Source organism: Suncus etruscus, chromosome 17, assembly GCF_024139225.1.
Source record: "Suncus etruscus isolate mSunEtr1 chromosome 17, mSunEtr1.pri.cur, whole genome shotgun sequence".
NCBI classification, from domain to species: Eukaryota; Metazoa; Chordata; class Mammalia; order Eulipotyphla; family Soricidae; genus Suncus; species Suncus etruscus.
The window spans coordinates 22,193,752-22,203,974 of NC_064864.1; the positions used below are offsets into that span (position 1 = coordinate 22,193,752).

The window sequence follows — 10,223 nt, forward strand, 5'->3', positions numbered from 1 at the left end:
CTGGGGCAGCGCTGTCTAAGGACAGGGGTCCAATTTTGGGAACCTGACTCCAGTGAAAAGTCTGAAGTGACAGCACCCAAGTGAGGAGCAGGGGGGCAGGATCCCACAGAAGCCTGAGAACAGATAGTGATGGCCATCAGCCTCTCACCAGGGCGGCCCGGGGTCGGGCCAGCATGACCAAAGGAGGGCAAGGTCTGTCCCTATACCCTAACAGGGGAAATGTCGCTCTGCTCTGCTCAGCTCAGCCCTCCCCGAGAGAAGGCAGCCTTTCCCGAGCACCTCACTAACGAAGGGGGTGCTGCAGGCCAGGGGGGCAGGATGGGGGGGGCTCACTTCCGCCCCATCCTGGCACTGGCGGGGAGCGGCCATAAGCTCGCTCTGCACTCAAGTTCTTGCTCTGGCCTCACCTGGGACAGCGGCTCGAGCAGGCGCCCATGGGGCTCAGCAGTGCTCAGACCCGCTCAGGGCAGAGAGAAAGTACAAGCACGCACACACGCACACATAAAGCCAAACTCCACAGCTGCAGGAAACCCCTGAAAAGAGTACTGGGGGCCAGGATTGAGTCTTGGCTGGCTGAGTCCAGGAGGACTGCCCAAGCCAGCCCAAACCTGGCTCCGATGACCAGGTGTCTTCCTGTGTCTGCTATGGGAGGAAAACAAAAAAGTGTCATGGGCTCAACTGCCAGTCACTAACAGACTGTTCTCATGAATTCAAGAGGTAGCAAAAGGTCAGAAGTCTCTCCACCTTGATCAGTAAGGAAGGAAGGAAAGTTCAACATCTGTCCACAGGCACCACACACCCACTCACACACACATCCAGGAAATGAAAAACAAGAGTACCGACAGCCCTGGCATCAAGTCCAGCCTTCCCCCCACCCACCCGCCCCCAAGATCCCCAGACCTTCCGATTCAAACATTCACATGTTACACTGGTTTTCTCTTCATAAAAAAAAAAAAACAAGTACCTCTAAACAAAGAACATTCCTCCGAAACTATAAGAAAAGCACTCTTTCTCCTGAGGCTGCCGAGGCAAAGCTCGGGGCCCAGGGAAGCCTTTGGGCAAGAAGGGCTTCAGGGGCCTGGAGGGGTGGGTGCCCTGTCCCCTTCAGGAGCAGGACAGGGCAGCTGCCCGGTACATTCAGTCTGCAGACCCAGGCTCAGCCCCAAGGGGCTGGGAGGACCAATCAACTCTTGATTTTGGTTTAAAAACAAAATGCAAAGGGAAAGAGGAGCAGATCAGTAGGAAAAACACCAACAGAGGCCCGGAGGGGCTCTTTAGTTGTAGAGAGGTAGGCAGTGGGGCTCTGGCTGAGGAAGGTGGGCTCTGTCCCCCACAGCACCAGCCCGCAGAGCCAGGGCCTCGGGAACGGACCAGCACCGGCGTGCGTGGACACCACCAGGGCCTGACAGCGAGCATAAAGGGGGCCCCGTTCCTCGTTAGTAGGCGCCAAGGCCCAGCCGGACTCCCTTCCTTCACTCCCACTGGCCTCACAGCTGCCAGGGCCCGCGTGTGGGGGAGGAAAAGGGGACACCTGCGACCCAGCCGGGGTTTGAGCCACTGCTTCCTTCCTCTCTTCCCTTGGTACAGACATTGATTAAAGCTCTGGGGTGGGGGCTGGCCAGAGGTGCTGCCAGGAGCCACCCCTGGGCGATGGCAGTGCCCTGGCCCTGCCTGCCTGGCGAGTCTGCAGGAGCCCAGCAGGCCGGGGAGAGGGTCTTTGGCTTCTAGGAGGGGGAGGTGTGCATGCGCAGGTGGCTGACGAGATTGCGCTGCTGCGTAAACTTGCCCCCACAGAGCTGGCACTCGTAGGGCTTCTCCCCCGAGTGCACGCGCATATGCTCGGTGAGGCGGTACTGGCGGGTGAAGCGCATGCCACACTCATCACAGGCGAAGGGCTTCAGGCCCAGGTGGCTGCGCATGTGGCGGGTCATGGTGCCGCGCTGGGTGAACATCTTGCCGCAGATGTTGCAGGGGAAGGGCCGGGTGAGCCAGTGCGTCTTCTCGTGCTGCCGCAGCGTGGCCGGATCCTTGTAGGTCTTCTCGCACACCGAGCACTTGAAGGGCCGGGGCTCGGCCGCGTAGGCCGCACTGGGCGCCGACAGATCCTCGGCCTCCTCGTCGGGGCCCCCGCTGCCGGTCTCGTAGGCCCCCTCCTCCTTGATGAACAGCTCCTCCTCGGTGTGTGTCTCCACGTGCGCGTTGAGCTGCTCTGAGCTGGGGAAGCCTTTGGCGCAGGGGATACACACGTACAGGTTGTCCCCGTACGAGACGGTCTCGTAGCCTTCCTGCCGGTACATGTAGTGGGCCCCGACGTGGCCACTGCCTCCCTCGCTCCCGCTCTGCCCGCTGTCCTCGCTCCCGTCCTTGCCGTTCTCCTCCTCTTCCTTGCAGGAGTAGGGGGGCTCCCCGTAGGGCCCGCTGGGGCCTGCCCCTACCATGCCGCTGCTCAAGATACCGTTGGGAACCCTGTCTCCGAGCCCCTCGCCTTCCTCCCCGGGGCAAGGGCCCTTAGGCCCTCCTTCCGGCAGCTCAAAGGGGGAACCTGCCATGGCCTCCTTCTTGCTCCATTCCTTCTTGCGGGCCGAGTGTCGCAGGGTCTTCCGAGGCGGCCCCCCTGAACTCTCCAGCAGGCTAAGGTGGTTGTCCTCGGCCCCTTCGAGATCCATGGGCTCAGCGGGGGCGCCCCCCAGCTCAGCGTAAGAGGCACTATTGGCAACGGGCGGGGCAGCAACTGACAGGGGGGATCCATGCTGACTGTCGCTCAGCTGGGCTGGGTCTTCCGGGCTGAGTGGGGGGCCAGGGGTGGCAGGGGGGAGAGGGGGGCTCTTTTTGGACAGGTCAAGCCCCAGTTCCTGTTCACAGCCACCACTGCTCCCATTGGTGCTGCAGCTGCCCAGGCCAGCGTCAGCCCCAGCCGGACAGAGGCGGCCCAGGCTGTGCGCGCTCTCGTGACTGGAGCTGCCTGGGAAGAGCTCGTCGTCGTCAGAGCCTTTGGCCTGAGAGAGCTCCTGGGGAGTGTGGGCCCCCTTGCGCCCATCTGCGATCCCTGGATAGCGAGCCTGGATCACGGAGGCTGTGGACAGCCGCTGGCCACGGGGAGGTCGCCCCATGCCAGCAGCTCCCACCCGTCCAGAGCCAAAGGGTTTGCCAGCTCGCTTGAGCTTGCGGCGGCAAAGGGCTGCCAACTCGGGCAGCTGGAGGTAGCTGGCGGCAGTGAGGAGAGTGCTGAAGTTGGGCTCGGCCGGCTGCTCGCTGGGCAGCAGCTTGCCCGTGTAGATGAAGTCTAGGATCTGCTGGAACACTGTGGAGCTGACCATGTCGGTGTCCAGGTTGATGAGGTTGTCGTGTAGCACTAGAGACTTGAAGTAGATGCTGCTGGCAGCCAGGACGTTCTTGTGGGCCCGGAAGATGGAGTTCTCCACCATGATGATGACATCACACAGGAACCCCTTCGTCCTCTGCTGGTTCAGTTGCAGCAGGAGCTGTTTCGAGTGGCTGGGCAGCTCCATGTCGGGTCCCATGTCCCCGCGCCCTGCCCACGCGCACCACCTGCAAGAAGAACAGGCATAACCTATTAGGGGGGCCGGAGAAATAGCATGGAGGTAGGGAATTTGCCTTGCAGAAGGATGGTGGTTCGAATCCCGGCATCCTATATGGTCCCCCGAGCCTGCCAGGAGCGATTTCTGAGCCTAGAGCCAGAAGTAACCCCTGATTGTGGCTGGGTGTGACCCAAAAAAGCCAACCCCCCCCCCCCAAAAAAAAACCTATTAGAAAACCAGGACAGAGTGCAAGGCCCTGGGGCAGGCGGAGGGGGCTGCAGTGGCACCGGCCTGGGTGCTGGTTACCTCCTGGAACACACTACAGGGGCTCACTGCCTGAAAGGACACTGTTGCCATTAGCATCTGCATCTCATTTTAAAAAGAAAGCAGTGGTGCATATGTGCTGCCCACATACAGGGTGCCCGAGCACATCGCCTGCATCTCCTCTTCTGAGATGTGCACTTTCTTACTTTCATGCTTGTCAGTGTACCAGGACTCTCTCCTGAGTGCATTGTTAGTTACTGCCTCTCTTTCCTATCCTCTCTCTCTCACCTTCCTCAGCATCTTCAAATCAAAACAAATTTAATTAAGAAAAAAAAAGCCAAAAAAAAAAAAAAAAAAAGTCAAGGGCCCGGAGAGATAGCATAGTGGCGTTTGCCTTGCAAGCAGCCAATCCTGGACCAAAGGTGGTTGGTTCAAATCCTGGTGTCCCATATGGTTCCCCCGTGCCTGCCAGGAGCTATTTCTGAGCAGACAGCCAGGAGTAACCCCTGAGCACTGCCGAGTGTGGCCCAAAAACAAAAAAAAAAAGAAAGAAAGAAAGAAGGGGCCGGGCGGTGGCGCTGGAGGTAAGGTGCCTGCCTTGCCTGCGCTAGCCTAGGACGGACCGCGGTTCGATCCCCCGGTGTCCCATATGGCCCCCCAAGAAGCCAGGAGCAACTTCTGAGCGCATAGCCAGGAGTAACCCCTGAGCGTCACAGGGTGTGGCCCAAAAACAAAAACAAAAACAAAAAAAAAAAAGAAAGAAAGAAAAAGAAAAAAAGAAAAAAAAAGAAAGCAGGGGCCGGAGCAGTGGTGCTAGAGGTAAGACATCTGCCTTGCCCTCGCTAGCCTAGGACAGACTGCAATTCGATTCCCTGGCGTCCCACGTGGTCCCCCAAGCCAGGAGCGATTTCTGAGTGCATAGCCAGGAGTAACCCCTGAGTCGCAGGGTGTGGCCCAAAAAACAAACAAAAAAAAAAAAAGGAAGCAGTATCAATGATAGAGTTGAGGTAGGTCTTTGCTCTAAGGCCTGGTTTCAGTCCCCAGCACAGAAAGGAAAAAAAGGAAAGGAAAAGAAGGGGCTGGCATGCTAACAGAGCAGCAAGGGCACTTGCCTTTCATGCAGCTGAACCAAGTTCATCCCATATGGTTCTGAGCATTGCAAGATTTGGTCTCCCCCCCCAAAAAAAAGAAAGGAAAGATGCTGTAAACAGAGAGCTGTCAGGACTGATATTTTGCAATGCAACCCCAAAGTCTCATCACCAACAATACCTTAGCACCAGCAAGTGTCCATAAGTCCCCCCCCCAAAAAAAAAGTTACATGTGCCAAGCAGAAAAGGGAGTTGTGAATCTGGCCACACAGCTCAGAGTTCAGGCTCCATGGTGAATAGGTCCAAGCATAGGCACAGACCAGATGAACAGCAGAGCGAAGACACAGGGCACCTAGGAAGGTTGGCTGCACGCAGGGACACACACGGTGTGCAAGGCCTGGTCACACAAACTGGTGACCAAATCTTCATATGCAAGTTCAGAACTCTTCCTTATATATCACCCAAACCAAGCAAGTATTTCTGGCCTGTGGCCTCTGGCTAGCACTAACTAGAATTCACTCACTAACAAGGGGGCCTGCTCCCCCACTTTCAGACTCACTCGTGGCACATCTCTGCCTCTCCAGACACTGGAGCCTCTACTGCCCCTGCAATGTCAGCCTTTAAACCCAAGGGTCTCACCTGAGTTCCAAGGTCTAACCTGGGCTGAGAAGCCTGGTCAAGTCCCTGGCACAGTCCATGTCTGAGGGAACAAACACTCCTCCGCTCATGGCTGACTGGAGTGGGCCATGACTCAGTCCATGACTACCACATCAACCAAGAAACAAGGGTCAGGTGTTCTTATGTGTGGCATGAGGTGGGGACAGCACAATCGGGAAACCCAGTGTCCATTCTCCCCAAGCTCAGAGGACAGTCTCTGGGCCCTCATTGTGTTGCATGGTCGATATGCACACGAAGACTTGCAGGTCGCGCTGGGAACCACCCACAAGCCCCCCAGAAGGAGCAGGCAGACACCCCTCGCCATACTCCTGCCCAGGTCCTTCTTTGACCTACCGGAGTGCCAAGGGCCCAGAAACCATGTGAGCAGCAGCCAGCGGGGGGTGGCCTCCTTGAGTGCGTGGCCTCCCTGGGGGTGCATCAATGCCTGGTCACCTAGAGGGAGGGGGAAGAGACACACAAAGTCACCCTCAAGCACCAAGGAAGACAGTGAAAGTCGCTGCTGGGAGACCCAGGTGGGGTGAGGGAGGTGGCACAAGACAGCAGCATGTCAGGGAGATTTAGGGTGCTCCAAGAGCCTCAGAGACTTGGGGTTGTCCGTGGCAGATGCGCAAGTGGGGCAGGTGTGGTAGCAGGAGGCCTGGCAAGGCCCCTTCCAGGCTGACATATTTACATAACAAAAGGTCAGAATTGGAGGCCCTGGTGCAAGGGAACCAGTCTCTGCCGCCTCTGGCTTTGGCACCCCTCTGCCAGTCCACAGGGCCTGGGCCAGCCCGACCACATGGTGCAGGCTTCAGTCCCAGCCCACCAGATGCAGATGGGCTCCCTCCACCGAGCATCAGGCCCCATTTGGGGGAAGGAGGGGGCGCGCCCACAGGTCGTCATAAGGTCCTTTGTACCCTGCTGCAGGCCTCAGAAGCCTTGGAATGAAGCCAGGGGTGAGGGAGGAGGCCCGAGCCCCTCCTTGCCAGCCCTTCCCCCACCTCCAGGGTCAGGGAGGCTCAGCAGGTCCCTCAGGAATGTGGCCAGACCCGGGGTGCAGGGTCTGGCTTCCAGGCTCCAGCTGTTTTCCTGCTCACAGGGCGGCAGGGTCGGGAGGGTGGGGACATGGGAAGCAGAACCAGCCTGGGGTCTAGTGTCTAGGCGCATCCACATTTACTGAGGATAACCAGGGCCGAACAAGTCCAGCCATGTGGGGGGTGAGAAGGGACAGCCAGAGGCCTGAGACAGCCCTGTGTCACCTGACCCACCCTAGTCCCTGGAATGCACCTCCAGGCCTCCACATCAGCAGGTACCAGTCATTAAAACTAGAGGCAACTCATTCCCCACTGGCTGGTACAGGGCATGAGCAGCCCAACAGCAGTAAATGGTAGCCCCCCATAAGAGTGTTGTGCTCCCTGCCAAGCCCTGCACGGAGTTTTGACCCAAATTAGGGCAAGAGAGGCACTGAGTGGGATGGGTCAAAGCCATCCACAGCCTGACCTTCCAGAGATGTCCAGGAGCAAAGGTAAGAGTAGCCTCTAGGGGCTGGAGAGATAGCATGGAGATAAGGTGTTTGCTTTGCATGCAGAAGGACAGTGGTTCGAATCCCAGGTCCCCTGAGCCTGCCAGGAGAGATTTCTAAGTGTAGAGCCCTGAGTGCTGCAGGTTGTGACCCAGAAAAAACAAAAACAAAAACAAACAAACAAAAAAAAAACGAACAAACAAAAAAATAACCTCTAGCTGGATCTGTGGAGGTAATGCCAACTAAAGCCAATCAACCACCCACACCAGACTGGGCTAAGTGTGTGTTCACAGTAACAAATCCCACTCCAAGTGAGGGGGTAATGTGGCAGGACCCCGGCAATGCTCCGCCTGTCCCTCCTGCCCTGTCCCTTCAAGCCTAAGTGACACCTGCCAGAGGCACTGAGTGTGGGAGCCAATGAACGCCTGAGGGGTGCCAGGTAGTGATGGGGGCTCCCCAGCAAACTCGGAGGGCAAGGTAACACCAGGCATGGGGGCTAGTGCCCTCCAGCTGGAATGAGGAACATCTGGACCTTACTGCTGGCAGCAGGCCCGGCAGCTGCCTACCAGCAGCACCAAGGATGCCATATCCAGTTCAGACTTGCTGTTCAGAGAAGGGCTGGCTTCAGAAAGTCAAGATCCAACCCAGACTGGGGTCTGGACTGGAAGGCCAGGAGTCCAAGCCACCATGAAGGACCAGATCTGGTCCTGTGTACACAAAGGCAGGGGCAACGATGAATTGTGACTAGAGGAAGTGGAGTTGAAGACCTGGGATAGCTCCCCAATGCCAACAGAGACATCCTGACCTCCAGGACCTATCCTGCAGGTAGGCCAGGCCTAGGGAACTCTGGAGGGTCTCTGAACCCACTTCCACTATCCTTCCCGCCCTGCCGCCTCACCAGAAAGTAAGATAGGCGGGGGCCGGGCGGTGGCGCTAAAGGTAAGGTGCCTGCCTTGCCTGCGCTAACCTTGGACGGACCGCGGTTCGATCCCCCGGTGTTCCATATGGTCCCCCAAGCCAGGAGCAACTTCTGAGCACATAGCCAGGAGTAACCCCTGAGCGTTACTGGGTGTGGCCCAAAAACCAAAAAAAAAAAAAAAAAAAAAAAGAAAGTAAGATAGGCCCCAACAGACATAGCCGCTGTGGAAACAAGTCCCAAGTGCCCCCAGGATGATCCCGGGCATACACCAGGTGTGCCCAACTCCCCCAAAACTCAACAGGAGTGATTCTTAAACACAGCCAGGAGTAAGTTGTGTGCATTACTAGGTGTGGTACCAAAACTCAATTACTAAGTAAGGTTACACCAGGAGGCATTAGAAGTAATTGTTTCTATATGGATATTCCAAAAAAAAAAGGAAAGTGAACTCCTGGGAATATACTCGACAGACTCAAAGCCCTCTGCAATATGTTCACTGCAGCACAATAGCCAGAATCTGGAAATAACCCAAGCACTCAAAAACAGATGTGGTCCCCTGAGCGATTTCTGAGCGTAGAGCCAGGAGTAACCCCTGACTGGGTGTGACCAAAAAACAAAACAAAACAAAATATATATACAAAACCTTTGGGCTGGAGAGATAGCATGGAGGTAGGGCATTTGCCTTGCATGCAGAATCCCATGCATGTTCGAATCCCGACATCCCATATGGTCCCCATGCCTGCCAGGGTCAATTTCTGAGCATAGAGCCAGGAGTAACCCCTGAGCGCTGCTGGGTGTGACCCAAAAACCAAAAACTCAAAAAACAAACAAAAAACCACAGATGAGCAGTTAAAGAAACTGTGGTACATCTACACAATAGAATACTATGCAGCTGTTAGGAACAATGAAATCATGAAAATTTACTTATACGGGGTAGGAGAGATAGCATGGAGGTAAGGTGCTTGCCTTACACGCAAAAAATCAGTGGTTCGAATCCTGGCATCTCATATGGTCCCCTGAGCTTGCCAGGAGTAATTTCTGAGCATAGAACCAGGAGTAATCCCTGAGCACAGCCAGGTGTGACCCCCCCCCCCCAAAAAAAAAAAGTTGTTTGTTTTTTTTTGGGTCACACTGGTGACGCTCAGGGGTTATTCCTGGCTCTGCACTCAGAAATCACTCCTGGCATGGGGGACCATATGAGACTCTGGGGGATTGCCGTGGTCCATCCTAGGTTAGCAGCATGATGCAAGGCAAACGCCCTTACTGCTTGCGCCACAGCTCCAGCCCGATTCAATTAAATTTTAATTTAATTTTGTTTAAAATAAATTTTTAAATCTTTTAAAATATTTTCTCTGTATTTTAATTCCTATAATATTTTAATTTTACAGTAAGGACATATGCAGAAACAACTAATCTGAAGGAATCTCCAAATCCTTACCACCACCACCAGCACATGTGCAAAATTGCACCACTATGTCTACCACTGGCATGGAAACAAGCAGTCATTCTGCTGAACTGAGTAGAGGAAGCCTAGCACAAAAGCTTGGCTGTGGTTCTACTGACAGCAAGTTCCAGCAGAGGCAGACAAAGTGCAGCCAATGGAAGGTGCTTCCCAGCTCCAGAGAGCGGCTCGTCAGCATAGATTCGCTCACCATAGATCAAGAGATTGCTGGGTATTTTATACTCTCGCCCCAAATGAGGGGAAGAGAAAGATTACCTTAAGGAGATCACAGAGGCTTTCCCAGGGAGCTTACGATCTGCACAAACATCTCCAGTGCATAGCCGGAGCCCCCAGCCTAAGTGTCCTGGACTTGCTGGAGGTCCTATGAAGCCCAGGCCCTACCCCCGGAAGACTCAGGGTCTGTGACTATGGGCATGCCCACCCTTCCTGCAAGCAGACTTGGAGTCCAAAAGGGCACCTTCAGGGCCCGGAGAAATAGCACAGGGCCCGGAGAAATAGATCCAGGACCTAAGGTGGTAGGTTGGAATCCCGTTGTCCCATATGGTCCCCCGTGCCTACCAGGAGCTATTTCTGAGCAGACAGCCAGGAGTAACCCCTAAGCACTGCTGGGTGTGGCCCAAAAACCAAAAACCAAAAAAAAAAAAAAAAAAAAAAAAGGGCACCTTCACCCTGAATCCTTTGCGTGTGGCAGCTTGAGAGTAGAGTGACTAGAAGACCCTCCCTGACAGGACCCCTGCCTTCCATCTCCATGAATACAACCACTCAGGTCCATTCT

At 55.5% G+C, this 10,223-nt stretch overlaps 1 protein-coding gene across 1 annotated transcript; it reads right to left on the reverse strand.

The window, feature by feature from the left end:
• Window positions 1–1,428: 1,428 nt before the first annotated feature.
• Window positions 1,429–5,983, reverse strand: HIC2 (HIC ZBTB transcriptional repressor 2). Its single transcript, XM_049790670.1, has 2 exons — window positions 5,903–5,983; window positions 1,429–3,549 (listed from the first exon to the last, which is right to left on the reverse strand). Exons 1-2 carry the CDS (start codon window positions 5,926–5,928, stop codon window positions 1,725–1,727), a joined length of 1,851 nt encoding a protein of 616 aa, XP_049646627.1. The 5' UTR covers window positions 5,929–5,983; the 3' UTR covers window positions 1,429–1,724.
• Window positions 5,984–10,223: the final 4,240 nt, after the last annotated feature.

Coding starts and splice junctions, on each gene's coding strand:
- HIC2 (XM_049790670.1), bottom strand. CDS start 5,928: ATGGTTTCTGGGCCCTTGGCACTCCG. Junction 3,550..5,902: donor TCTGGGCCCTTGGCACTCCG/GTAGGTCAAAGA, acceptor TTCTTCTTGCAG/GTGGTGCGCGTGGGCAGGGC.